The following is a 26,114-nucleotide window of genomic DNA, read 5'->3' as shown; positions in this document are numbered from 1 at the left end:
AGCTGGTGTGATGATGGTTGAGAGCAGGACAACAGCAGGGAACCTCTCGTGTCTGTCTGGATTCTGGATCAGGGGACCGGCTCTGGAACGGAAGGCTCTGACAGCCAACCCAAAGCCCGTTAGAGCTGCCGTCTCAAAGCAGATTGAACTAAATGGTCGATGCCATGAGCCTGCTGGGTCTAGCACTCTGTAAGTGTGTCACAGTGCCAGATGGACTCTTTGCTGGAATTAATATTAATTATGAAACAGACCCTTTTAATTTTCACAGTTGGTAATGAGAGAAATTACACAGCAGAAATATCTTAACACAGGCAAGGATGAGAACAGTCATGCTGCCCTTAAGAGTACGTTTATTTATTTTTTCATCCCGGCGAATCATTTACATTTCATGAACACGATCGTTATTCTGATCCTCCACAGAGGGTGCCTGTGTGACGGGACCCGTCCTCAAGTTTTCCACCCTGCATTGTCTGTCTGTCTTGTCTGTCTGTCCAGCTCCACAAAGACCAGCCATCCCGTGGGCCTGTAAGCCAGCGCTCTCTCCCTGGCCCCTTTAACCCCTTCCTCCGGGCTCCTCCACGACCCTCTACGGGCGTTGCTGTGTGAATGACCAGCATGAAAGGATTCCCCCGACCACTGCTCAGAGCTGGGGGGGTGGGGTGCTGGGGGGGTGCTTGGGGGGGTAGGTGGATTAAAAGTCACGCTGGTAACGGTGCTGCTCCCTAGAGCTGGCGGGCCCCCAAACAGCCGAGTGCCCTAGCAGCTGGAGAGAGCGGCTCAATAGGCTCACGCCGGGAAGCATTCTCTCCCCGCTCTATACAGGAGGCTGCAAAGGAATCTGCCCAAACGCAGAAGAAGAAGCAGGGGGGTGGGGGGGGGGGGGTGGGGGGACTAAGAACGAACAGGATCCTAGTTTTTAAAAATTCTGATGAAGTTTAGACAAACTTCAGTTAGCTGCAGTTATAGTTTGTATTCTTCTTTGAAACTTAGCAGAGAAAATTAAAGCCTCGCTCAGTTTTTGCGATTCTGCAGTAGTGGCTTGAGGCTGTGTGCCCCAGGGAGGGAACAGAGAAATCCTAAGGGGCTTAAAGCAAGTGGGATTTGAAGTCCATTAATGAATTATTTTGATTTCCTGGTTATTCTGATAGAGTGAAATAGTCAACGTTTTAGAATTATTTCCTCACCTACTTATTTAGAACTTTTCTTAAAATTATTTAAGTTTTTTATTTTATATATTTTTTTTTTATTACTAAAAAGGACATTTGAGGCTGCTGAGGACAATGCAAACATACCAAAAGGATTTAAATCCTACAAACGAATGAATTTGCTTTTGAGAGGTGGTGGGTGTCCTGTCAGTCTGAGGGAGGAAACGAGCAAACAATGAAGTTCCCAACAAAGCCAGATTGAAATTCTTCTCCTGTTTGGTCTTTCACGTTAAAATAAATGACATTGTCTGGAGAACAGGTACTTCTCCGAGAGAGAAGGGCATTGTCTGACTGCAGTGAGGTCAAAGAGCACACTGTGCAGGCACTGACCGATGAGATTGTGACACCCAAGCCATACTCTCCAATGGAATGTTTCCTGTTTTTAAATTGGCCGTTGAAAACTACTGAAGGCACTAAAATACCCCAAACTAGTCATTTTTATAACGTATCTCTTCTCATGATTTACTTTCTTGCTTGTTCCGCAGATGACACACGATATTTACATGCTATTATATTCTGGATCAAGGTTATCCTTGGCAACGTAAAATATTTGTATTGGTGGGAAGTTTTGGTGGATGAGTTTTTCTATTTAACCTCAACTGAAAAGCTGGGTTGAACCTCCTCTAAAGTGAGGATTAAAACTTGTTTGAGTCAGAAGTTTCACCACACTACAACTGCCTTTTAGCGATTAGTCTTGGTGCATCTGTCATGAGAATTTTGGTGAACAAGCTGTGTTTAAAGGAAGCTTGAGATTATGTAAACCAACAGATGTATTTTAAATCGAAGGCCATTTCAAAAACTAGACTCTTAACACAAGAAACAATATTTTCATGGTTGACTACTGTGTTTTTGAAGTGAGAAGCGAGTTAGAGCAGTTGACACTTCAAACAACCCTGTCAGACCAACATCTGCCATACCAAAGCACACAGCATGCAATGCCCAAATCGTAATAGTTATTTGATACCGGGGGATAATATGCAGGCATTCTTTGCTATCAGGCTAGCCGTTCTAAAACCCCTGATTCCAGTGTTCCCAAATCTAGTCCGATAATCGGACTATAAAAGAGGGAGGAATCTCTAAAACCAGCAGTCCACTGATACAATGTTCTGGCACGAAGAGAGTCCACTGTGTGTCAAGTGCTATTATAGTGCGTCAGCATTTATCCCTTCAGAGTGAGGTTTGAAAAATAGCCTGGCTTAGCACCCCAAAAGTCTATTCAGATTTTCTTTAATACAGCTCTAATTCTCTGCGTGGAAAAAAATATAAAGAAATAAAGAAAATAAAATATTCTAATCTTTACTAAGAATCTAAAACAGAATACTAACGGACATGTTTATGAGATCAATTTAAATTCTTAAAAACCCCAATAATGAGGGATAATTCTCTTGGGGTTTTATTCAGACTCATTCTTGGAAGAAAAAAATGTGTCTGGGTAGGAGCCTTGCTGGGCCTGTAAACGTCAAGTGATGGTGCTCTAGCTTTGTCATTGTGTCTGCTCAAACACAGTTATGCCTGTGTGTGCCTGTGCTGCTGGGTGGCTGTGTGTGCCTGTGCTGCTGGGTGGCTGTGTGTGTCTGTGCTGCTGGGTGGCTGTGTGTGTCTGTGCTGCTGGGTGGCTGTGTGTGCCTGTGCTGCTGGGTGGCTGTGTGTGTCTGTGCTGCTGGGTGGCTGTGTGTGTCTGTGCTGCTGGGTGGCTGTGTGTGCCTGTGCTGCTGGGTGGCTGTGTGTGTCTGTGCTGCTGGGTGGCTGTGTGTGTCTGTGCTGCTGGGTGGCTGTGTGTGCCTGTGCTGCTGGGTGCCTGTGTGTGTCTGTGCTGCTGGGTGGCTGTGTGTGTCTGTGCTGCTGGGTGCCTGTGTGTGTCTGTGCTGCTGGGTGCCTGTGTGTGTCTGTGCTGCTGGGTGGCTGTGTGTGTCTGTGCTGCTGGGTGCCTGTGTGTGTCTGTGCTGCTGGGTGCCTGTGTGTGTCTGTGCTGCTGGGTGCCTGTGTGTGTCTGTGCTGCTGGGTGCCTGTGTGTGTCTGTGCTGCTGGGTGCCTGTGTGTGTCTGTGCTGCTGGGTGCCTGTGTGTGTCTGTGCTGCTGGGTGCCTGTGTGTGTCTGTGCTGCTGGGTGCCTGTGTGTGTCTGTGCTGCTGGGTGCCTGTGTGTGTCTGTGCTGCTGGGTGGCTGTGTGTGCCTGGAGCTGCAGTCACATTGCGAGCTTGCAGCTGTCCCCACAGAAGGGAAGACTTGTCGTCTGAGGCCTTCTCCGGTGTCAGTGTGGCCGATCTCCACGAGATTAAGGGCAAGTATCGGTTGCAGATGGTCCTAATGGTGATAATATAGCTTCCCTAATAGCATGTCTTTCCCCCTGCTGTCTTAAGCTATTAGCCGGCTGTTCCACAAAAACAAAAACAAACTGTGAGGGCAACAATTAAGAAGGAACTCTGAGAGAACTGGACTGTCAACTTTGTCAGAGTAGCGCGGTAGTACACACCCCAGGCAGTGAAGCAGACGAGTTCACAGCAGCCTCGTGCGGACCGATTCAATCTCCTGGCTTTTTCTGTTTTTGTGGTTCCACGAGAGGGGGATATTTTTAGTTGTTGTGTTAGCTTCACTTTTACAAATGAAAGCGTGTTGGCCTGCTCTGTCCGTTTGTGCTAGCTGTGGTGGAGCCCATGTTTCGGGGGGTGCCTCTTTTGTAGTCGATGAAAGAATTAAAATTGATGTGTTTTTTTTTTATGGGATCACAGAGACGTTTTGTTCACAACAAGCGTAACAAGCACTCCCTCACCATGCCCAAAAGGTCAAAGTTCAATGAGTTGTTTCATCTTAGTTTCCTCTTGACAGTAAACAGTGTGTTTCTGCCTGCTGGGTGGAGATTTAATTTGCATTTATATAGATGGCTTCATCTCTCTAGTTAAGCATTGTCTTTGCTGTCATCAAGTTTTACATGACGGGCATGTGTTTCCAAGAGGGTGATTTTACACTTGATATGTCCTCTCAAACAAAATGGAGCATCAGAGCAAAGCCCTCTCACGAGAAATACATATGTTAGCTAGTTGACTGTGATCCCAATCAGTGGAAATTGTCACATTGTGCTACTCAGCTAACCCGTGTGAGATTGAGTTGTCACTCTTAATGGCAGGCCATCATTGAGTTCTCTTTGTTGCCTTCTTCGCTGTGAGGCAGTGCTCCTTTCTCATCTGTTCTTGACTCTGAAAGGATTGTCTCAGGGTTGTACGAAGAGACGAGGCAGACAACATGTAAATGTGGGCAGGCGGAGACCTGCAATTATTTAGAATTGTCTGTGAATGCTAAGGGGGTTTTGATTTAATTATTTATTCAAGATCAACTTTCAGACATCAGCTGTCGTGCTTCATGGATGAAGTGTTCTTAGTTCCAGATGAGGTTTTTTATTTGATGAAAAAACATATTTGCTGTTAATGCTGTATTCCTTCAACCTCCAGACAAGCCTTGACAATCAAATAGTTTTGTGCCAAAGATGTTTGAACTTGCTGTGCCAGGTGTTTTGTAAGCCTCCAAGGGTTTTTTTTCATGATGGTTTAAACAGACACTGTAATGACTATAATCTTTGTGTTGATAGATAAGTAGCCTTGGACAGCAACCTAATATTGCATCCTTTTGTCCCATTAATTAGCTCTGTCCTCAGTGACGGTCAGGATTTGTGATGTCTTCATATATAGGAGAGGCAACAACTTCCAGGCCAGCTCAACATTATTATATGACCTGTGTGTCAGACAGAATGACTTAATGAACTGACAGACTTTGCAGATGCAGTAAAGACATTTGTGAGTCTTTGGTCTTTGTCTCTCAGGAGGCTCGGGCAATGCTTTTTTCCAGTTTGCCAAGTCAGACCTGTTAATTTACTCATTGTTGGTTTCTGAGCTAATGAGCTGCATGTCTGTAACCTGATCAGCGACTCCGATGGGGAGACAGATCCTCATTAAGTCCTTTCTGGAACCGATTCCGTGTAAGGAACTCAATTCAGATCAGTTCCAATCACGTCAAATGCTGCTTGAGAATGTCAGCGCGCAATATTTTAGATCACTGAAAGGTTTCCAGTTCCCTCAAGCAAGGCCACAGACTTCCAGATAGGAACAGTCAGTTTAGCATTTGGAAATCCTATTCCCCACGACGGTTTGTCCTTACTTGTGTATTTCTCCCTTTTTCCTTCTCTCCCCTCTATAAATATCTAGCAAATTGTCTCAAGGTTACATGTTTAAAGTAGACCGACTCCTAGCCACTGGACAGGTCCCAGTCACAATGCATTATTGAGAGATGTCCTTTTCCCCAGTCGGCTGCATAAAGAAAGCTGCCAATCACGTGTTCCGTGTCAGAGCTGAAGAGAGAGTAAGCCAAGCTCATCGTCTCAATACTCTCCACGATGACCTGTGGCATTTTCTCTTCCAATCCGATGGGAACGCATGCAGGCGTCGACAAGGGAGGGTGGGAGGTGGGGGGCGTATCCGGGGGAACCTGCCTCAGGAATGCGATGCTCGTCCAAGCAAGAGCAAGAGGACTGTGATGGTTCATTTCCCAACAAAGAAAGATAAATACAGAACACTGTTACAGGAGGTGTAGAATCAACACAACCTTTTATTCCCTTCATAGTTTGTACAGTTAGATCATAAATCTCTTCATGTCTGGTTTTGTCCTGTTCCCTGGTTGCCATGCGTTGTCATGTGGGACCCGTCCGAGGGTCATGCGTGGTGTTCAGAGTTATCACCAGCGAGGACCTGCCTCTGGGCTTCCGGGCGTGAGCTGGATGAATGAGGCTGTCTTTCTGGATGTGGAACAGCTCATTACACGTCTAAGACGAAGAAAAACATCAGAGCAGCACGTTTACTGTGACATCAGAGCAGCACGTTTACTGTGACATCAGAGCAGCACGTTTACTGTGACATCAGAGCAGCACGTTTACTGTGACATCAGAGCAGCACGTTTACTGTGACATCAGAGCAGCACGTTTACTGTGACATCAGAGCAGCACGTTTACTGTGACATCAGAGCATAGAAGGGAGGACAGCGGGGGTGTCTTCAGTTTAACACCCACCGACCGCTGCCACTTAGCCATGTGGGTTTCTTTTTGATCTCTTCATCTATCACAGATGCATTAAACACTTCTCAAAGTATGCACATTATATAAATATGTAGCGTGTATATTATGTGTATTAGGAGATACATGTGTGTGTGTGTGTGTGTGTGTGTAAATACTGAATATGCATTGGGTGTAAGTATTTTACTGTTTTCACATATATATACACTGCACATCTTAATCTGCATCTAGTTCACAAATATTTTCAACAAAGACTTAAATTAACTCAGTTCTTTCTTATTGTCCCATAAGCATGAAGAGATTCCAGTGGAATGTCATCAGGTTTCGGGTTGTCCCTAACCCTAGATTCATTTTTCACACCTTTCTCCAATCTGTGTAATCACCTGCTTCTGTAATCACCTGCCCCTAAAAACCAAGCATTGCTGTTCTCCCCCCTCTTGTGAAGTCATGATGGTGCTAGGAGAGGAAGGGGAGGTAACCGTGCTTCTGGGGAAGGCCTTCAGCCTTTGTTGTTGTCTCATTGTTCAGCATTCCTTCGTGGTTGGTATTTACTGTGTCATGCTAAAGAAGCAAATAACAGTTTTGCAAATATATTTTGGCCAAGTCATGCCATTTTACCGCTGTGGTAAGTTTATGTTGGCTAGTGTTCTCAGTTACCAAATTATTTTGGGTGTCTGAAACTGCGTTTCTTTAGTTTGTACATTGTAGACAAAGCAATCTTGTTTGTTCTTTTCAGGTGTCGACTTTTAGTCATCGTGCGAGGAAGTTGTGTGCAAGAGTTTCAGTTTGGGAGTGTCTAAGTTAGTCATACCTGGGGCGCTCGTCAATTTTTTGGGGCTGAGACGGCATGGTGTCTGTTCATGTGTGTTTGCGTTGGGAATGCTCACATGCTCGAACAGGTTTCCAAATATTCGAGAACTGTGTGGTATCATTTTTCTACAAGTCAACGAGTAGTCACTAATCTCAAATGTAAACAGAACTTGCAGATGCAACCGTAAAACCTCTCTGCCTGGTTTCGTCAGCTAGAAGTATCCATCAGAAGCAACGTGACAGCTTAGTACACCTGATCTCTCTTTTGATAGTGGGTGTAGATGAAATGAAGAAGTTGAGAAATCAAGGCAACACACAGATGATGTTGACACACGTTTTGACTGTCTGAATAGCTTTTCAAAAAGTGTCAGGATAATTGACATGAGAAGTTGATTCTCACCGCTAGCCCAGGGCTCTTCTCCAGAATACAGACTCAACTGAAGCTTCTAACAAGGGCCTTGATCTGGAAGACACACAGTCATGTCGCAATTACTGAACCCCTGGAGATTGAATCTCCATGGACGCGAGATCTGGATGTACAGTAATGATCGCTAACACAGGGCCTCTTAAAGACGGTCTGGCTTGTCCTACTGTAACTATCCACCCACCCAAACTTGATCTCATCCTTGTGTACCATATCCGTGACATGTCAGTTGTTGAGGTTAATCGTTTTGTTGATTGGATTTAGTTGTTGGAAATCTGTAGTCCCTTAATTTATGAGTGACTAACAGTTGTATGAGGAAAGGTAGGCTGATTATCTGCCTCCTGTCACGAGATGTAGTTGGCTGTAGTTGCAGTGTAATCAGGTTGGCAGGAGGGATATATGTTATTGGCTGTAAATCTCTTCTTACAGCATAGCACTGTGCTGCAAGTGTCTGTAAACTAGACTGCAGCCCATTCACACAAACGCCATTCTACTGGACTGAACAATGCCAAGCTTGTATTTAACAACCGTAACCAAAGAACTGCTTTAGGGGTGAAATGGCTGTTTGTACTGTACCCCTATAAGGTATTATACTATAAACGAGCAAAGACATTAACCGTATGTTAACCGAAGCTGAGGCATGGTGTGGGACGCCCTGGTGAGGCACCTCATGGTGAGGTGTCAGATCCACAGGTCACATGGTTAGTGCCTACTGTTGCCTACATGGTGAGGAGTCGTAGAAAAGGATTTTGTTTATCGGATGCACGGGGAACAGCTTTTTTGAAACGTTTGTTTTTGACGATGTTCTCTCAGCAAAACAGCTTGTTTGACTTGTGGTTCTCTTACCCTTAAATTACTGTCAGAGCCAGAAGATGTTTTTCTGTTAGTTAATGATTTGCAGGCTTGAAGGAAAACGATACCTGCCAATCTGCATTTTTATACAACACCAGAAATAGGCCTGGGGACAGGCTGGTGCTGGGAGGACCGTCTGGATGCAACAGACATGTTTAAAACAGCTCCTCATAAAATAAAGCATTATTCAATTATGACTTAGACACAAGCCATCGTAGATGAAGCTTAACTTTCGAATAACGAATGCAAAGTCCTCAGGACTGAAGGCTGCGAGCGTACCCAGCCTACGAGCTCGCCCCAGGCCCATTGAAGGAGCCCTGAATGGCGCTGGCTTTAGAACCCTGACTAGTCGTACCCTTCTTTGCTTTTCCATCGGATAACTCCTCCTGCAGAGGGGCATTGTGGGATAGACGGGGTATGCCAAGTCATGTGCTTGAATTCCCCCTTGGAATGTGTGAGGGGGGGGGGGGGCGATGCCACTCATCCGAGCTCTTTTCTCCCAGTGTGAAGATCTCAGTAGCTTTGTGAGAGCATGTGAATGATTAAACTTCATTTGCATGGACCACATATTTCAGCTCTTTAATTGGTCGCATTCAAGTTGCTCTAAATCCGTGTTTCGTTGTTTGAAATTGAGTGCGTTTGAGAGTTTTGGCCGAGCGAACTTGTCGTTCGTCCCTGGGCTCTGAGAGGAAGGAGCTACGTTAAACCCCTGTGGGTTGGGGGGGGTAGTGGGGGGGGGGGGGTAGTGGGGGTAGGGGTGGGGGGTAACAGCAACGATGGCTTGGTGGGTTCATAGATGTAATTAACTAAAGAAACTTTCAAACAAGCCGACTTGCAACATCCCTTCGTTTAACCATAATGACCAACATGATTAAAACAATGGTTTGTAAGATTTATTTTTAAATTCAAGATTGCTTTTTTACCCCTAGGGAAATTTGTCTTGGACATGAAAGCAGCCACATAAAAATACATACAACTATAGCGCAGAAACGAACATGAAGTTCACAGCACAAACAAGTGTAGCTATATCTGTTAGTGACTCCCATTGGCCTTCTTAACCAGTTTTATAAAGGCTTTCGGAAATTAGTGTTTTTTTTTCTGTCCAGGCCAACAGCTATAGAATATTCAATCATGTCCAATCAGAGATGATGGGATAGAGGAGGGCGAGAGAGGGAGGGAGAGAGAGAGAGACAGAAGAAGGGAGAATAATTGTGGTAAAAAAAATCATAACGTTTCCATAGCAACTTGTATATGCCAAACGGGTGCATCTTGAAAATGGGATTGGAGAGAGAATGAGGCCTTGTTTCATCTGAAGCCTCAATAGAACTGCCGAGGCTTTAAGTGTGTAGGAAGCACAAATGAGTCAAGAACAAAAGATTACTTCTTTTTTCTTTTTCTTTTTCTTCTTCTTGTCTTTCAGAGTTTGATAACGAGCGCCACAGACAATAAAGATGAGTTTGATCCTTCAAATGTCCCCATATGGCAGGAGTTTGTCCCTGCACCTGCTATATTTAACCCAATTTGATTAAGCAGCTCCCTGCAGTGACAGAGATACTGCCATAAGCGTTGGATTTAATTTGATTTCAACATGGTTTGTTTAAGGAGCAGGGGAGGGTTGACAGAAGTTGACGTCTTCATTGATGGGTTTGAAAAGAGTGACTGCAATTCAGGTCTTTGTGGTCAGCTTCTGAGCATAATGGAGCCAAATGTCTACCAGGGGTTACGACCTTGCCAAGTTTATTATAATGCAAATACCCTCACCGCTAAGAAAACATACGTAGAGGTTCCAAATATTGACTCGGTTATTGCAACGCCTTTAGTTTCATGTCACAAAATCTGCCGTTTTTAATTGGTCATTTTTCCTCATTGTTGTCATAACGATGAAACATCAAGATTACAAAATGCTGTGAAATGATAACAGAAGCAAGGTTAATCTCCAGACTCTACTCCCATCAGTAATCGTACCCTTATGGCTTAAATTGGTGTTTTTGTAATGTTTACCAGATTATTGACTTTGAGGGCCCTGCGCCTGGAGATTGAGCCTGGAGCTCGCCGTGACTGTGTCTCCGCTGAAGGCCGTTCTCTAGCGTGTGCGGCAGAGATAAGGTCCCTGTCCCTCCATATGCTAAACAGATTCCCAGGGGCCCACTGCGTCCAGTCTGGAGTAAGAAAGGAAGAGAGAGAGAGAGAGAGAGAGGCTACCTGCTTCTGACGGATTAGCTGTATATGAAAATCAAATCCACCTCTTTGGTACATTTTAGAAATGCACTCAGTAAAGAAAGAAACATAAATCTTGTCCCCTTAGATTTTTCTTTATTTTTATATTTAGTTGCAAGCGTTGTGTTGTTTGCTTTAAGAATAATCCATTGGGGAAACTAAGCACTTAGTTTTACTCTAAAATATTCTCTCAGGATGGTAACTATATTAAATCTTTGGAAATGTATTACGAAGACATCTTTATAAATTTTTCTTACAGAGAAAAAAAACTGCTACAAAACAACATGCAGACCTGTGTGTGCATCATAACTCCCGTGATTTCCAGACCTCCCAGCTCATGCGTCTTACAGGCGGTATTTGTTTCTCAAAGTCTCCCAGAGTGCCTCCGCATTGGAAGATGAAACTCCTTACAAACCCTGCCGACCGTGGAGAAAGCTGAAATAAAACCATTCTTCCTCAGATGAAAAATCAGCATTGAAAGGACATGAAAGGATTTGTAAGATGGCAAAGTGAATGAAATGGCAATCATTGAGCACCCCCGATGAATATGCTAATCAATCTCATTAATATTCATTACGCTTTAAAACACATATAATACCCTACTGTGTCTGCTGATTTCTGTCCTGGAAATAATAGTAATGAAGCAGAGAGATCCCTTCCCTGCCACGTCAAATTGTCACTCTCTAAACTCTCTAAACCGCATTTCCTATGGAAAGTGGTAGGAGGATATTCAGCGCTCAGAGCCCTAATCGTGAAGATGACCTGTAATTTCCACCGTTCGCCGTGGAATCTAAATAGCCTCGGCGATGCCTGTGCTCGGCCTCTTAGCTCCTCTCAGCAGAAGTCCTGTTTTGTCAGCACAAACCCAACGCAGGATCTGTTTGGACGTTTCTAGTACTCAGGACTCAGAATGGGCTCTCTGCACTCCTCCAAACCTCAGACGTCCTAATCGACACAGGACAGCACCGCGGCGAGCGGAGCGTTGGGGAACGCGAGCTGTTCCGGCTCACCAGGCTCCATTGTTTCACTTTTTAGTTGTTGTTTTTTGACTTGTCTTCCATTTTGTTTTGCTCATGCGAGACCAAATCCATGAACAGAAGAGGGGGAGCAGACAGAGACAGAGAGAGAGAGAGAGAGAGAGAGAGAGAGAGAGCTCTTCCGCTGTGTCGTGTGTGTGTGTGTGTGTTCTGTCACAAAGCTGTTTTTATTCGAGGAGTCGGACAAGTTGTAACAAAGCTGGTTTAGGTTTCTCCTCTTTATACAGTCGGCTTCCTCAAATGCAGTGAACCTTTGTGAGACGCATGGCTTTGTGTTGGCCTCTGGCCGTCCACCTTGTCCTCCTCCGGTCCCATGACCATAAATACAGAGGATTATAACAGAGAGAGACATTGCTGCTTGTGAGAGAGTGTGAGTGTGAGATTGAGAAAGTTTGCTAACAGAGCTACATCATGTACACACGATGAAGAATGATTTTCCATTGGCCCAGAAACACTTGGGAGACAATCGTGAAACTAAACCCAGACACCTGATCAGTCCCTGAGAAAGCCGGAGAAGAAGGGCAAATCAAACAGGTTTGGGAGGGCCGAACAGAGGAGCCAGTGTTTGAGGAGTAAAAGACACACAACAAACCTAACCGCAGGGCTGTGCGCGGTGTGCTGCTCGCTCCAGGCTGCCCACAACTGTTGACAGTGTGTGTGTGTGTGTACACGGCAGTACAGTACGTTTCTATTACAGCACATGAAACATATCACGTATTTTCAATAATATGTTGCTGGACTCGAGAGCTGTTAATGTTTCACGTAGGTTACATTTTAAGACCTACGGTACATTGGCCTCTGCTTTGTATATCTGGTAGTTAAATCTCAGTAATGCAGAACGAGAGAGGGAATTGAGAATACAACATGGAGAGAAATGGTGTACTGTATGACAGGCTGGTGTACTGTATGACAGTGCACTGTATCACAGGCTGAAGGAAGCCTACAAGATTGACAGTACTTTTTATTATGATATAATTTTATCATAGAGATCTTTTTGTGTAAGCAAAGCATGGCTAGGGTTTCACACAGACATGGGAGTTTTAGTGAGTCAGTCTCAATCTTTCTGCCAAGACATGAAAGGAATGAATCCTGGATGGGTTTTCTCATCACCATGTTGAAACTGGTTGGGTACCGTGTGTGAGCATGTAAAACGAAGAGGAAAAAAATTATGAAATTATAAAAGTTACTCGTACTGAAACACATAGTGAGACTCTCTCTCTAGCAACCTAGATGGGGATGTTTGCACGCAAAGAAGCCACTCCAAAACAGAAACAAATGAAACAGATTTAGTTCCCCTTCCCATCAGATCAAAACCTCAGCCAGTATCAGCCGTGCTCTCTGGATTACGCTCCTCAGCACAGCGGAGAGAAAGGGAGATAAAGTGTGATGAATCAAAGCCAATCGGTGAAGCTAAATCCAGGAATAGAACTCGGCAAAGCCTGTTGCTTTGAATTGGAGAGGGAGATGTCAAAATACATTTGCTGGGAGAGAGAGAAGGCGTGGGGAGTCTCGATAAGGCATGCGGACCATCTGTCCATCAGCGCTGTGTTCTTATCTGTGCTGTCTGTCTCTCCACAAGGCTGCCGAGATTAAACTCAGAGCACGGACAAGTCTGTCATACCGATGCACTGTTGACATCAGGCCTGCGTCTAATGCAGTATCCTCTTCTGTGTGAAATGATTGTTTGTTGTGGGTAGATACAACATCATGTCAGTAAGCATGTGACTGGACAGTTAGTCACACTGTCCATCCAAATGTAGTCTAATGTCCAACCCCGTCATGACTATCTATTTGGAACATTCTGTATGGACGGTTCCATTTCAACGTGTGTTTAAACTCATCTGCGTGTTAACTGGTCATGAGGGTCATGTGTGTGGATGCACTCGGCCAACACCAGTCCAGTACGTGGTAATCTAACACTCTGTCTTAGATCTCTCCATATTTCAAATCAGAATGTTTGTCTAAAGTATGTAAGCGCAAAAACAGCAACCAACCTCAAAGCAAAGATCCCTCTTACAAGCGGTTGATTTGTGACGAAATGTTTGGCCTAAAAAATGTTTTTTGAAATGTTTTTAAAGAAACTGACCTTGTGTCCCCCGTGTCTTGCAGGTTCCAGATTGGGAAAGGCCTGGTGATGTACCCCCAGATCGGAGACAAGCTGGACATCATCTGCCCCAAGGGGGATATGGGGCGTCCCTACGAGTTCTACAAACTCTACCTGGTGAAGAGGGAGCAGGCTGAGACGTGCAGCACTGTGATGGACCCTAACGTGCTGGTGAACTGTAACAAGCCCGAGAAGGACATCAAGTTCACCATCAAGTTCCAGGAGTTCAGCCCCAACTACATGGGCCTCGAGTTCAAGAAGAACATCAACTACTTCATCACCTGTAAGTGTTTTGCGTTTCAGGATACTTTTACAACAAGTTGTATGTGGTTGTGTCTGAATACTAACGATAGCAGGTTATATTATGATTTCCACCATATCATGATGATTGATATGACCCGTTAAAATAATTATTTACTTCTTCTCCATGTAAGCCCCATAAACTCACACAACTAGTATCATCCTCTAATGCCCTCTGAAGGCTGGTTTTAGTTCTGGCGAGTGCATAGGGACTGAACCTGTTCAGGTTGTCCACGGATCACAAAGCCACAGAGGCCTTGACTACCTACCGACCTGTTTTGTTTAAGTGCAGCTGGCTCTCACGTCGCAGTGTGACTCTGAACGTAGAGGCGTCCCTGAGTCTCTCTGAGGAGAAATCGTTTCTGTCAGATCCGGTCAGTTGCGGTAACACTGAGACTCAGAGGCAGCGAGGTCATCTCCAGTCAAGCACGGCTGATTTGTTCTGTTACACATCGCTGGGCCAAGCCTATTGGCTGTGACACCCTAACACCGGCACATAATCGACTTCACCCTACTCCACAGGTCTGCTGCCCAAGGCTACGTGGCTTTAACCCTATAATCCAGACGGTCTTTAGATCATCTCTACCAGGGAAGAATCTCCTGCCTTCCTCCACCTCCTCTGAACAGACAAGTCTCTGTTCGTAGAACCATCCCAAATATGCATCTGTAACGCCCCCAGCAACTCTGGTTAATGCTTTTATAATGTTTAATATTAGAGGTATGTTTTTGTCACGCTCTTTCAAGTGCAGAGTAGTCGTAGAGGAAAAGGAGACCTGGCCTCATAAAAAAAGAAAACATTGAGTGAATTACATTTTTTAAAATTACATTATTTCTCGTTGTATAGTTTGGTGCTTTGTAGATACAAAATCTTTGAGTGAACTGTTTGGAACGCTGTTGATACGTTGAGAATAAGCGAGGGAGCCTGTCACAGTGAGCTGTGCGGACCTGTGATAGATTAGCGATGAGCTTCAGAGTTCACAGCTGATTCTCTGGTTTCCATGAGAATGACAGCGAGAAGCCTTCATCGCCCAAACGCTTGTTCTCTCACAGAAAAGTGTGTTTCTTTGATGTTCTGATCAATGGAGTTCATGGCCCTCTCAGAACGTGCTTCTGGAAGCACTGACGATGTTGTCAAGAAAAATTGTGCCTGCTTGCCTGCAGGTAAGATAAATAAACGTGCGTTTACAGGACAGAGAATGCCGTATGAACTGTTTGTCCTGAGGACACAACAAATCATGCTGCAAGTGTTTTGTGTTGACTGATACTGTATTTAACATACTGTGGAGGAATCACAGAGGTTACATTTAGTCTGTACCCAGGGCATATAAAGCTATTTTATAGGCCCACGCAGTTCTTATGACATTGGGGAAAATAAAGTACCTTGAAGAGTTTCCTTATTGAGGTCATATCTTAGTTTCCTTTTGACTCAAAACAGCTGACCATGAAAATTCGTGAGACAGCATCGATTCATCATACTGTATTCAATTGCTGTGCCAAAACGTCTCAATACAACTCTCGGGTAAAGATTTTTCTATTAGGCATCACTCTGCTGATAAGATTCAAGTCCCAGGTTTTTATATAAATGTCTGGAGGCAATTGAACTAGTCTGCTCCAGCTTTGAGCACTTAGCTCTCTCTCTCTGAGTCGCTCTATGACATAGTTTTTTAACTGCTCACTATCAGGGGACTCGTGATCCTTTACGACATTTATACTGCTCTGTAAACATGGTCAGAGCAGAGATAATGCTGAGAATGACTCCAGCGATCGGCCAGGAATTCAGCACGTACACGTAGCATTGCGTTGTATTATATCCTGTGACTTTGGAATCAGAGATATCCTCTCCGTCATGATTCCCTCCACCGTTGTTTACTGGGGAGGATTATCTCAGTGGGCTGGGAGCAGGCGTGGGCCGACTCACGATGGGTGGGTCTCGTCTGCGCCGCACAGTTAGCCTAGTCGAGTCCCTGGGTAAACATGGGGATCAGTAGGGGTGGTGGTCAACTCTCCCCCCTTCCCCCATGAGCCGTGTCTGCCCCCCTGTCAGACCTGCTAGTCTCAACAGGAGGGGTGTCGAGGGGTGTCATTGATTACCCTCTGATGTTAACTCCAGAACCAGAGCCGTTTGGCAGAGCGAGACCGCAAAGCTGTAACGAGAGAAACAGACTTATCCAAAGAACAGAAATCCCTCAAACTAAACACTTGAGGGTCGGTCTGTGCCTATCGTGTGTTGCTGTTTTAAAGACCACAGCCTCCCGGTGTTCTGGGGAAGGGAGAGGATGAGAGGCAGACCTCTCGTCCAGGCAGGGAGGCTGAGAGGCAGACCTCTCGTCCAGGCAGGGAGGCAGACCTCTCGTCCAGGCAGGGAGGCTGAGAGGCAGACCTCTCGTCCAGGCAGGGAGGCTGAGAGGCAGACCTCTCGTCCAGGCAGGGAGGCAGACCTCTCGTCCAGGCAGGGAGGCAGACCTCTCGTCCAGGCAGGGAGGCTGAGAGGCAGACCTCTCGTCCAGGCAGGGAGGCTGAGAGGCAGACCTCTCGTCCAGGCAGGGAGGCTGAGAGTCAGACCTCTCGTCCAGGCAGGGAGGCTGAGAGTCAGACCTCTCGTCCAGGCAGGGAGGCTGAGAGGCAGACCTCTCGTCCAGGCAGGGAGGCTGAGAGGCAGACCTCTCGTCCAGGCAGGGAGGCTGAGAGGCAGACCTCTCGTCCAGGCAGGGAGGCTGAGAGGCAGACCTCTCGTCCAGGCAGGGAGGCTGAGAGGCAGACCTCTCGTCCAGGCAGGGAGGCTGAGAGGCAGACCTCTCGTCCAGGCAGGGAGGCTAGACAGCCTCCGCTGGCTGGATGAGAGGTCTGCCTCTCATCCAGGCAGGGAGGCAGACCTCTCATCCAGGCAGGGAGGCTATCCAGGCAGGGAGGCTAGACAGCCTCCGCTGGCTGGGTCTTCAGAGGCACAGACTCGCTGTGACCTGAGGGCCTGATGGGGATTCAGAGAGACAGCTGCCACTCCAGGTGGGAGGGAGGTTCTGCTCAAGGACGCCCTTCTAAAAGACAGGGGAGGGAGAGTGTGTGTGTGGGAGGGGGGGGGATTTCGTCATGAAATACTTTAATCCAGTGATTTGTTTTCGTCGTGTCACCACAACCAGTAATATTCAGTATTTTTTTGTACAAACTTGGGAGCAGGTGATAGCACATAGAATATGAGGATATCTAACAGCACTGTTCTACTGCAGTATTCAGTGTAATGGAAATTAACACTAAAAATAACCTGAAATTGAAACAGGCCCAATGTTTTTGTTTTAAAGTATTGATTCCATGATGTCACTCTGTGTGTTTGTAAACGACGTTTTCTTGCCGATACGGTAGAAAGACAGCCTCACAGCAAGTTCATCTGAGCTCAAACTAGTCAAGACTCTGCACAGCTTGTGTAGAGCATTTCCCCATATCTCTATCTCTGTTTATAAATCAGTCTTTCAGTGATACCCAGCGCAGCTTTGAAGATCTTCAGTCCAACGTCATCACAATCCCAGTCTTTCATCTCATTTCATCAAGTTTGTTTCATCATTCAACAGTGGGAGCCTTGATTCTGAGACTTTTCACATTTGAATGCATCACACACAAAACCGAGAAAAAAACACACTGTTTGACAGAATATCCTGAAAGATGTGTATGTAGTTTGTCAGCAGTAAGAGCCAGTTATTACTTCAACAAGCTGTTTACTCTCACCACGACTGGATCACTTGTTTGTCCAGTTAGCTGGCTTCTGTTACAGGTCCAGCTGGCTAACTGGACTTGACTCTGGAGCAGTTTGCTGCTAATTCAGACGGATGTCAAACACAAATGGACCCAGAAAGCTGCAGACATGACTCATGACGCGGTGCAGCAGGATTCTCCCCCGGCGTCTCAGCTCCATCCTGGGTCCTCTCAGTCCGGCTGTCCTGCCCCGGCCGGACACAGTTAACCCCTCCAGAGCTCTCTTTCATATCGGGTTCATCAGAGAGCGGCCAGGAGAGCTGTCACGGAAGAAGAGGGAGCTGCTCTGTAATTGGGCCAGATATAGCGCCGCTGGCTCCCTCAGAGCGAAGGAGAGGGAGGGATGGAGGGGAGGCGGGGGGGGGGGGGGGGTGGAAGGGAGGGAGGGAGAGCAGGGAGGGAGGGGAAGGGATGAGATAGGTAGGGAGGAAGAAGAAGAGGGAGGGAGGGAGGAGAACAGAGGGACGTGGAGGGCAAAGAGGGAGGAAAGGAGGAGATTTGTCATGAAGGCTCCTGGGGCAGCTGACTCTAATCTCTGACCAAGCCCCGGGAATGATGTCATCCCAGCGCTCCATCTTACGCCATGACACGTCCAACTGTCTGTTCGTCACTTCCAGACCCCCCAATTCCAGGCTCTCTGCACCCGGGCCAGACCTGGTGAGGTGTTCATGCTGCTGGATAGGTGGACAGGCTTTATACTGCAGGAGATCATGCATGCATGTTTGTCAAACATGGTACTTTATTATTTATTCTACATTATTTTCACCTACGTTTTTTTCACCCCAGTGGAAAAGTAATGTACTTGTGTACTGCTAAGTGGGAATGTGGAAAAGTCATGCAGGAGCATTAGGTTCATGACTGAGAGGAAAGGGACTTGTACAGTTGAAGAGAATAGCTAATGTAGAAAGCATGATCGCTGATGGAAACATTTGTTCCATGCTCTCTGGAGGAGCATTAAAAAGCTGGAAGAGCTGAAAAATGAAGACCGCAAAATGTTCAGTTGAAAGGCTTCTTTTTATCTCTGAGTTCAAGTGGTCCTCCGAAGTCCTGTTTCTAATGGTTTGTTTCATCAGGAATAATCTGGTCTTAACCAAGGAGCCGTGATGCAGAAGTGGTGTGCGGGTCACGAGTGTTCACTGAGGTCAGGAGACTTTAATCATCCAGGGGCAGCTTGACTCTCCAGGAGTAAATGATTATTTATTGGTAGCCATTGCAGGTTTAGACCGCACCTTCGTGGTGCGATTGGAATCTTTCCTGAACTGACTGGGATGGAAGTTGAATAACCGGTCAGTTTGGAATAAATAACATATGATTCCCATTGTGAGGACACAACCCTGGCTTTGATGTTCAGTTGTGCAAGCCTCAGCTCTCATAACGGGCTGCAGCCAACATTGTTCATGTGCCACAGATGAGGAATGAGAATCACCAGGTTCGTTTTCTTCTCTCAGTGGCCGCAGTGTCGGGGGTCGTATTTCCCTGAACTGAGCACCAGGGGGTTTCCACGGGGCCCGTTGTGGTTGTGAATATCTCTGAGAGCTCAGGATAAGTACACTTCTAAAGCAAATGAATCTGATGGGCGTGGTCGTAGATTTGTGTGGAGATCAGAGTCAGTCTCCTGAGAGTGTGGAGAAGCTAGTCTCAATGTTATCATCCTCTTTACATCTGTCTGCGTTCCCGTTCCTTCCCTGCTAGTTTTTTGTAATTTATTTATTCTCACTTTGGTTGCAAAATAATGTTAATTGTTTGCTGTCCAGACTGTCAATCGCTAGATTTGGTGTTCTGGCGAAGAAGATAAAACCAAAGTTTAACAAATTAGTTTAGAATTGCAAATGTGGATGGCTTGACGACTGTAAGCTCATTATTTGTTTACAGTTCAGGCTTTTACGGTAAGCATTCAATTAAAATAACGTTTTATTTTAAACTTCGTTTATGGACCATTGAGGGATTTCCAAAACGGTTTGTGGAGCACTTCTGAGTGGCAATAAAGACAGTTTCAAGAGGGACTATGCAGGTTCTTTTGTCACCTGTGGAAGACTAAGACTATTGACATATCCTTCTGATATTAACCGAGATGTACTTGATATGCCGCATCAACTCATCTTTCAGCATACACCCTGTTTCCATAGCAATTTCCCCAGGTAACTACCCTGGCCTTTAGGGCCTCCAGGGTGACGCGTTCAGGGACATTGTTATCATTGAAAGTCTTGCAGGGTAATGATTCTGCCCCCAGTTCCCCGTGGGTGCAGCTGAAGACTAATTTAACTCCAATTACCTCTTTGTGAGCTCCCTCTCATATTCATGACTGGAGGCGAGTGGTCTCTTCTTAGGAAGGCAGACGATAATGTTCCAACAAACTGCTCAGCAACAACTGGAAATAACTTAATTTTATTTGTATTTCGGACCTCTTGGACTTGCCCCAGAGCACGGCAAGCTGTTGGACACGGAATACTCCATTGTTCTGAACGCGGTAATTGTAAATAATGTCGTAGATTATGATCAGAAAAGTGGAAAAATAACTTGCTCTCATAGTGTTCACTTATATGTCATTAAGATAAATGGGAGCAGTCCTAATGAAATCTTGGCGGGTGAAAAAAAAACTAACCAAGTTTTTGCTGTATGTGAAATTCCTCTTTGCAAACAGTTCGTTTCACTCCTGACAGAGGAATGGCTGTTGAGCCGCCTGTGTCGTAGGCCAGGGTTTCATAAGTCACTGTTGACTTAAACCTGCTCAATCGATGACATCAGAAGGGCACCATGAATAGGTCAGTCGGGGTTCTGTCAGATCCAGCAGACAGCCGGCGCAGCGAGGAGAGACGAGGCTCTTCCCCTCTTTCATTCGTCTTAGCTGAGACACCAGAGAAGCTCTTGCTGCGATGGGAGGGATGTTTTTTTCTAAATACAAAGTTCACTGTTTATTGTGGCTCTAAATCAAATAGATGTGCTAACACGGAGCTCACGAGTCGCTCTCATTTAGAAGACGTCCTCTGCTGCTACAGGGAACGTTGGAAGTGTTTTCTTTTGCTGACTTAATCACCCCTAAGGGTTATCAGCAGACAGACTCTCAAGGGAACCCTTGGCCTTTCATCCTAACAAATCACTGTCTGATCCAAAAAAAAGACAAAATAACAATGACGTGAAGAGCCCTAAAAATGTCTTGCAACATTGTCGTTTCTGTTGAGTTTCATCCTAAAAGACGGACTTGTTCTTGTGACTCGGCTGAAAGTGGCTACGTCCCAGTAGACCAAACGCACGTCAGGAAGATGAAGTCAGTCGAATATTGTTTACACAGAGTCACTGAGTCGAGGTTAACAGAGATAATTGCTGAAGTACACTTCATCTCACTTGTGTTTTGTTAGCAGAAAAAGCTATCGTGTCAGGTTTGCAGTCAGTGTTGTGTGATTGGTTCGTAGCTGTGGCACTACTGGCCTATCAGTAGGTGTGCTGTATCATCAGTAACTATGGCAATGAAGGACGGATAAAGAGTTATGTGTTGAAGTAATGACCAGAATGGAATTCATGGCTCGGCCTGATTGCTGGAGGCACTGGATGGATAACTCGAACCCAAACAGGAACGAGTGAGTCTTCAAACTCACCAAATAAATCTGTAATGAGCTTTCTGTATATCAGACCTTTTATTTCCTTTTGCCGCAAAGCTACTTTTTCCTCTGGAGTTAAGAGACGTGATAAGAGTTCCAGTCCCAGGCTGGGTCCACCGCTATCTCACCCCTCCGTTTGCTCCCGGACATAAATTCTCGTGGCATCTATTGGATTTTAGGAGGCTGTTTAGTCCCAGTGCTGTCAGTCCTGGACGGACAGGGAGGCTTCACAGGGAGCAAGCTAAGACGGCCTTTTTTCTCATTTAAACATCCATCACTTAAACATAAATAAAAGATAAGCATAGACTCGGTGCTAGTGCCGGGAGGCTGTGATTTGTCTATGGAAATTAGTGAAGTCTGTTGGTTCAATGAACCCCCTGCTTGGCCGGGGAATCGCATGACACTTTTAATGTGTTTCCCATCAGAGACAATTTGCTCGAGTTCAAATATTAAATTACGTACTGTATATTCAGCACTCAGGATGTTTAAGATGGGCAGATACACAGGTTCGAAGGTGTTGTGTTGATCTCTTTAGCCGAACTGTAGGAATGCCCTCAGGTGTTGACTGCACCAATCCCTCCTGGTGTGGACTGCACCACTGTGACAGACAATGACACTGCAGGCGTGATGATATCCTGACTGATTCATGACCAAATGAAACTCTCTCTACCTTATTCCTCCATTATCCTCTGCAGCTTGGCTTGCTGCTTGAACTACTTTATCATTATTAATGTTGAATGATCACGATAAGCAAGATGAATAGTTATGCTGGCATTATTCATGTTGCAGATCTGCCCTAGCAAATATTTGCAGTACTCAACGGCATGATGTGTAACCATAATTATGCAGTTTAATGATGTCAGCTTCTATGTTTTTAGTCTAACTGAAGATGGAGGCACGGCTCGATGTGGCGGAATACGGCGCTACCATAAGGCCGTTTTTAGTTTTAAGATGTTCGTTTTTGAGTTGTCCCCATGGAAAATGGAGAAAGTGTAAAACCCAGATGTGGTAGTATAGTGAATATCCCATGTGCCCTTGGGAGGGAGGGCTGGGTTCAGCCCAGACACTGGGGGGCTGGAGGCCTCTGCTCTGGAAGGACAAGGATCTATGAGGCTACTCCATTCTCGTAACATGCAATTTCCATCCAAACTCTTCTGCCAAGATTTCTGCAGAAAAGATGAGAAAGAGAATGCAGTTCCTCAGGGGAGGTTCTGGTGGAAACCTCTGTCCAAGAGAATAGTTTGTTCTTTGGTTAGGATCTTTTTATTTGATGGAGAAAATAGATGACTTTTGTTGTTGTTCTGTGCAGTGTTAAATTAGCTGTTGCGTGAACTGGTTAGGTTAGATTATCGTCAATACTTTAACCTCCTCGGATTATTTTAACGTATTTCTCAAAAGCCATTTTTTATGCAGCAGTTCGACCAAAACTGAAACGGCATGCTTCTCATCCGTTATATTTTCCAGTTAATCCTCCTCTCGGCATGACCTTCAGGATAAAGGATCTTTGAAAGCAGTATCAAGTGTTTGCTTCCTCAGTGGAGGTCTCCAAAGAAGCTCCTCTGGTGTGCCTGGAAGACTTGGGTATTATCTGTGTAGTTTCCTTAGAGTGAAACGAAATACTCCCAGCTGGCAGGAAGATCCAGGCGCTGTCTTGAAGGTAGCGTCACACTCTATGTTGGTCGGCTGCACCAGAGTTAGGGTTTCAGTCACCAGTGCTGCGGAGACGATGGACCTCTCCTCCAGACTCTCTCCAGCTCACTATTTCTGTCAGAAATGCTGCCTCCCCAAAGGCAAACAATTACCAAGCCTGTGCATCATCTTTAAACATGGCTGCAGCTTTGATCTAGCCTGGCTGTGTGTGTGTAATTACAGATATGCCTGTTAAACTTAGGATTTGGGCAAAACTACTTATTCTCCAGTCCCTGTTAAGCACTGACAAACAAACCTATTCATGAATGAAGTCAAATGGAACTTAAATAAATGTTGAGGTTGCAATTTACGCTTGACTTCTGTCCAAATATAAATGTAAAAAAGATCTGAGAGACTTGAAAGCTGTAGTGTTTGGCATAACACAAAACCCTGTTGTGGAAATATTAAACACGTCTCACAGACGTGCTTGAGAGACAACATTCATAAACATCCTGCCTCCTCACACACCTCCTACCTACTCACACACCTCCTAGCCTCCTCACACACCTCCTAGCCTCCTCACACACCTCCTACCTCCTCACACACCTCCTACCTCCTCACACACCTCCTAGCCTCCTCACACACCTCCTAGCCTCCTCACACACCTCCTACCTCCTCACACACCTCCTACCTCCTCACACACCTCCTACCTCCTCACACACCTCCTAGCCTCCTCACACACCTCCTAGCCTCCTCACCCACATCCTACCTCCTCACACACCTCCTAGCCTCCTCACACACCTCCTAGCCTCCTCACCCACATCCTACCTCCTCACACACCTCCTAGCCTCCTCACACACCTCCTAGCCTCCTCACACACCTCCTACCTCCTCACACACCTCCTACCTCCTCACACACCTCCTAGCCTCCTCACACACCTCCTACCTCCTCACACACCTCCTAGCCTCCTCACACACCTCCTAGCCTCCTCACCCACATCCTACCTCCTCACCCACATCCTAGTCTCCTCCCACAGGAACCTTCACAAAGCCCGCTGACAGGTTCAGCGGGGGAAATTAAAAAACGTCTCCCCTCATTTCCGTCAAAGCCCCCCCTGCTTGTGGAGATGTGGAGTTGCGAGCCTGTGGTCTCATTGTGATGTGAGCTGGCGGAGCGACGCCCCCCCCCTCCCCCTCCAGGTCTCGGGCTCCCAGGGTGCAGCTGGTCCTGGGGATTTAAAGGTCGTCCTTAATATCATTGCCAAGCCTGAGTGTGCTGTAATCTGGTGGCAGCGCTGAAATCTCCGCTCCAGCCCCTCAGCTTAATTTGGCAGCAGGCTGGTCAGCTGTGGCTGATCTGATGGGGCAGGCTGTGGTCGAGGCTGCTCCCCCTGCCCCACTCTGATGGGGCAGGCTGTGGTCGAGGCTGCTCCCCCGCCCCGCTCTGATGGGGCAGGCTGTGGTCGAGGCTGCTCCCCCGCCCCGCTCTGCAACCACTGGGCTTTCCCTCCCAACACCAGAATGTCGCCATTAGGAAGCAGAAAACAAATCACTTCCCTCTCCAGAATCTCCACAGTAGCTGATACCATCAGTCTAAAAAGAACTGGATGATTAACTGTTATTTTATTTATTAGGATATCTGATTGTATAATGTACACTATAGCAATACTTTGGTGAATACGACATGCATGATTAACAACCGTCTTTGTTTTTGATGGTTTGTTATTTTACATTGGATGGAAGTGAAATGTAGGTTGAGCAGCCAAGCTTTGCGTGTCCCCTGAGTGGTTATTCTGTGAGGGTCAGTTAGGAGTAGGACCCTCATCTCAGCAGAGTGAATCCCTCTGGGTCCTGTCAGGGTGTCTGCCCCACTCCTCCCTGCGCTCATCTGGGAGTTGAGTTCACAACGACCCATTTTATCCCTTAAGCCGATCGAGCCGATCGCTCATCGAGGCCTTTTAAAGACGCTCCTCTGTTTGTTTTGGCCTGTTTGCTCCACGGCTTCACCCTGCTGCTCGTCTCTGGGTTTAGAGAGGCAGGGGAGGGTCCTCTCAGCGCTGACGCAGATTACCTGCTCGCCTGTCAGAGGGGGCGTGGATTTGTCAGACATGTCACTGTGGATTTGGGGCAAAGATGCCGCTCCTATTTAAGCTGTGAGGAGAATCATGCTACTGTCATGACTTGGTCTTTGCGATGCATTTTGCATGGGCTGTATTTGGTTAAGTACGAGCCTCTGGCAAACATGTCAGTGTGTGTGATTATATGAATATGTTGTATGTATGTGTGGATTCATGCATACATGATTATCTCCTCTGTACAGCCTGTTATTGCTCAATGAACAGATGTAACCCTACTGGGTCGTGTACATTATACCCTATGTCTCCATTCCTTATTTACATGTTAAAGAAAACATGAGGAAAATCAGCCGTGTGTGTTTAATCTAGTTCTGGATTGTGAAGCCAAGCTGAGGACGGAGTCTGAGTTCAGGACTGTTTCCGCCTCATTTAGCCAGTTTGTGTATACGTGTTCTGTTTATGTTCAGAAATGTACCCAGAGACGCCCGGTGTTTTCCTCACAGTACATACTTCCAGTTAGCGTTGTGTTTTCTTCACACAAAGGAAAATTGCAACAACTTCAAATGACAGTTACTGTGTTTATGTAGAGAAGAAAACACTCTGCATTTCATTGGATCCTTGTGGGGACAAGCCAGTCTTAGAAAATCTCATGAAAACAAACAACTTAAGAACCGTACTCACAATAAAAGAAAAAATAATGTGAACAAAATACTTTATTGCAAAATAGAAGATTATCTCTAGGCGTTTGCACGGGTATAACTCGCTAGACAGTGTGTGTCTGGACTCCTGTCCACCTGAGGGGATGAGAGGAAGGTAGAGGAGTAAACATGCTCGAGTTAATTAGAGGTGCTAAAGGAGAAACCAACAAGCATCCGTACGTTTTGTTTTACGGTCGTGGCAGACCCCTCCCCCCAACCCACACACGGCAGGACAGAGGGCCTGGTCTTGGCAAATTAATGATGTGATAATGCCAGTTCTCCTCCCGGTGGTAGAGCCCCACACAGCCATGCCATGATTCAAGCAGAAAGGCTCAAGCTTTCTCAAGGGGATTTTTATAATTGTTGTGT

The 26,114-nt window shown here is 46.0% G+C and overlaps 1 protein-coding gene across 2 annotated transcripts in view; it reads left to right on the top strand.

Moving 5' to 3' along the window:
- The window catches only part of efnb1 (ephrin-B1), a 78,579-nt gene that overhangs the window by 40,286 nt on the left and 12,179 nt on the right, over window positions 1-26,114 (top strand). For both annotated transcript variants that reach the window (XM_062486339.1, XM_062486338.1), the window contains exon 2: window positions 13,710-13,987. In XM_062486339.1, coding sequence (XP_062342323.1) covers window positions 13,735-13,987 — 253 coding nt within the window. In that variant the 5' untranslated portion in view covers window positions 13,710-13,734. The remainder of the gene's footprint in view (window positions 1-13,709; window positions 13,988-26,114) is intronic.

Source organism: Osmerus eperlanus, chromosome 19 (assembly GCF_963692335.1).
Source record: "Osmerus eperlanus chromosome 19, fOsmEpe2.1, whole genome shotgun sequence".
NCBI lineage: Eukaryota > Metazoa > Chordata > Actinopteri > Osmeriformes > Osmeridae > Osmerus > Osmerus eperlanus.
This window is presented reverse-complemented; position numbering and strand designations above follow the sequence as displayed.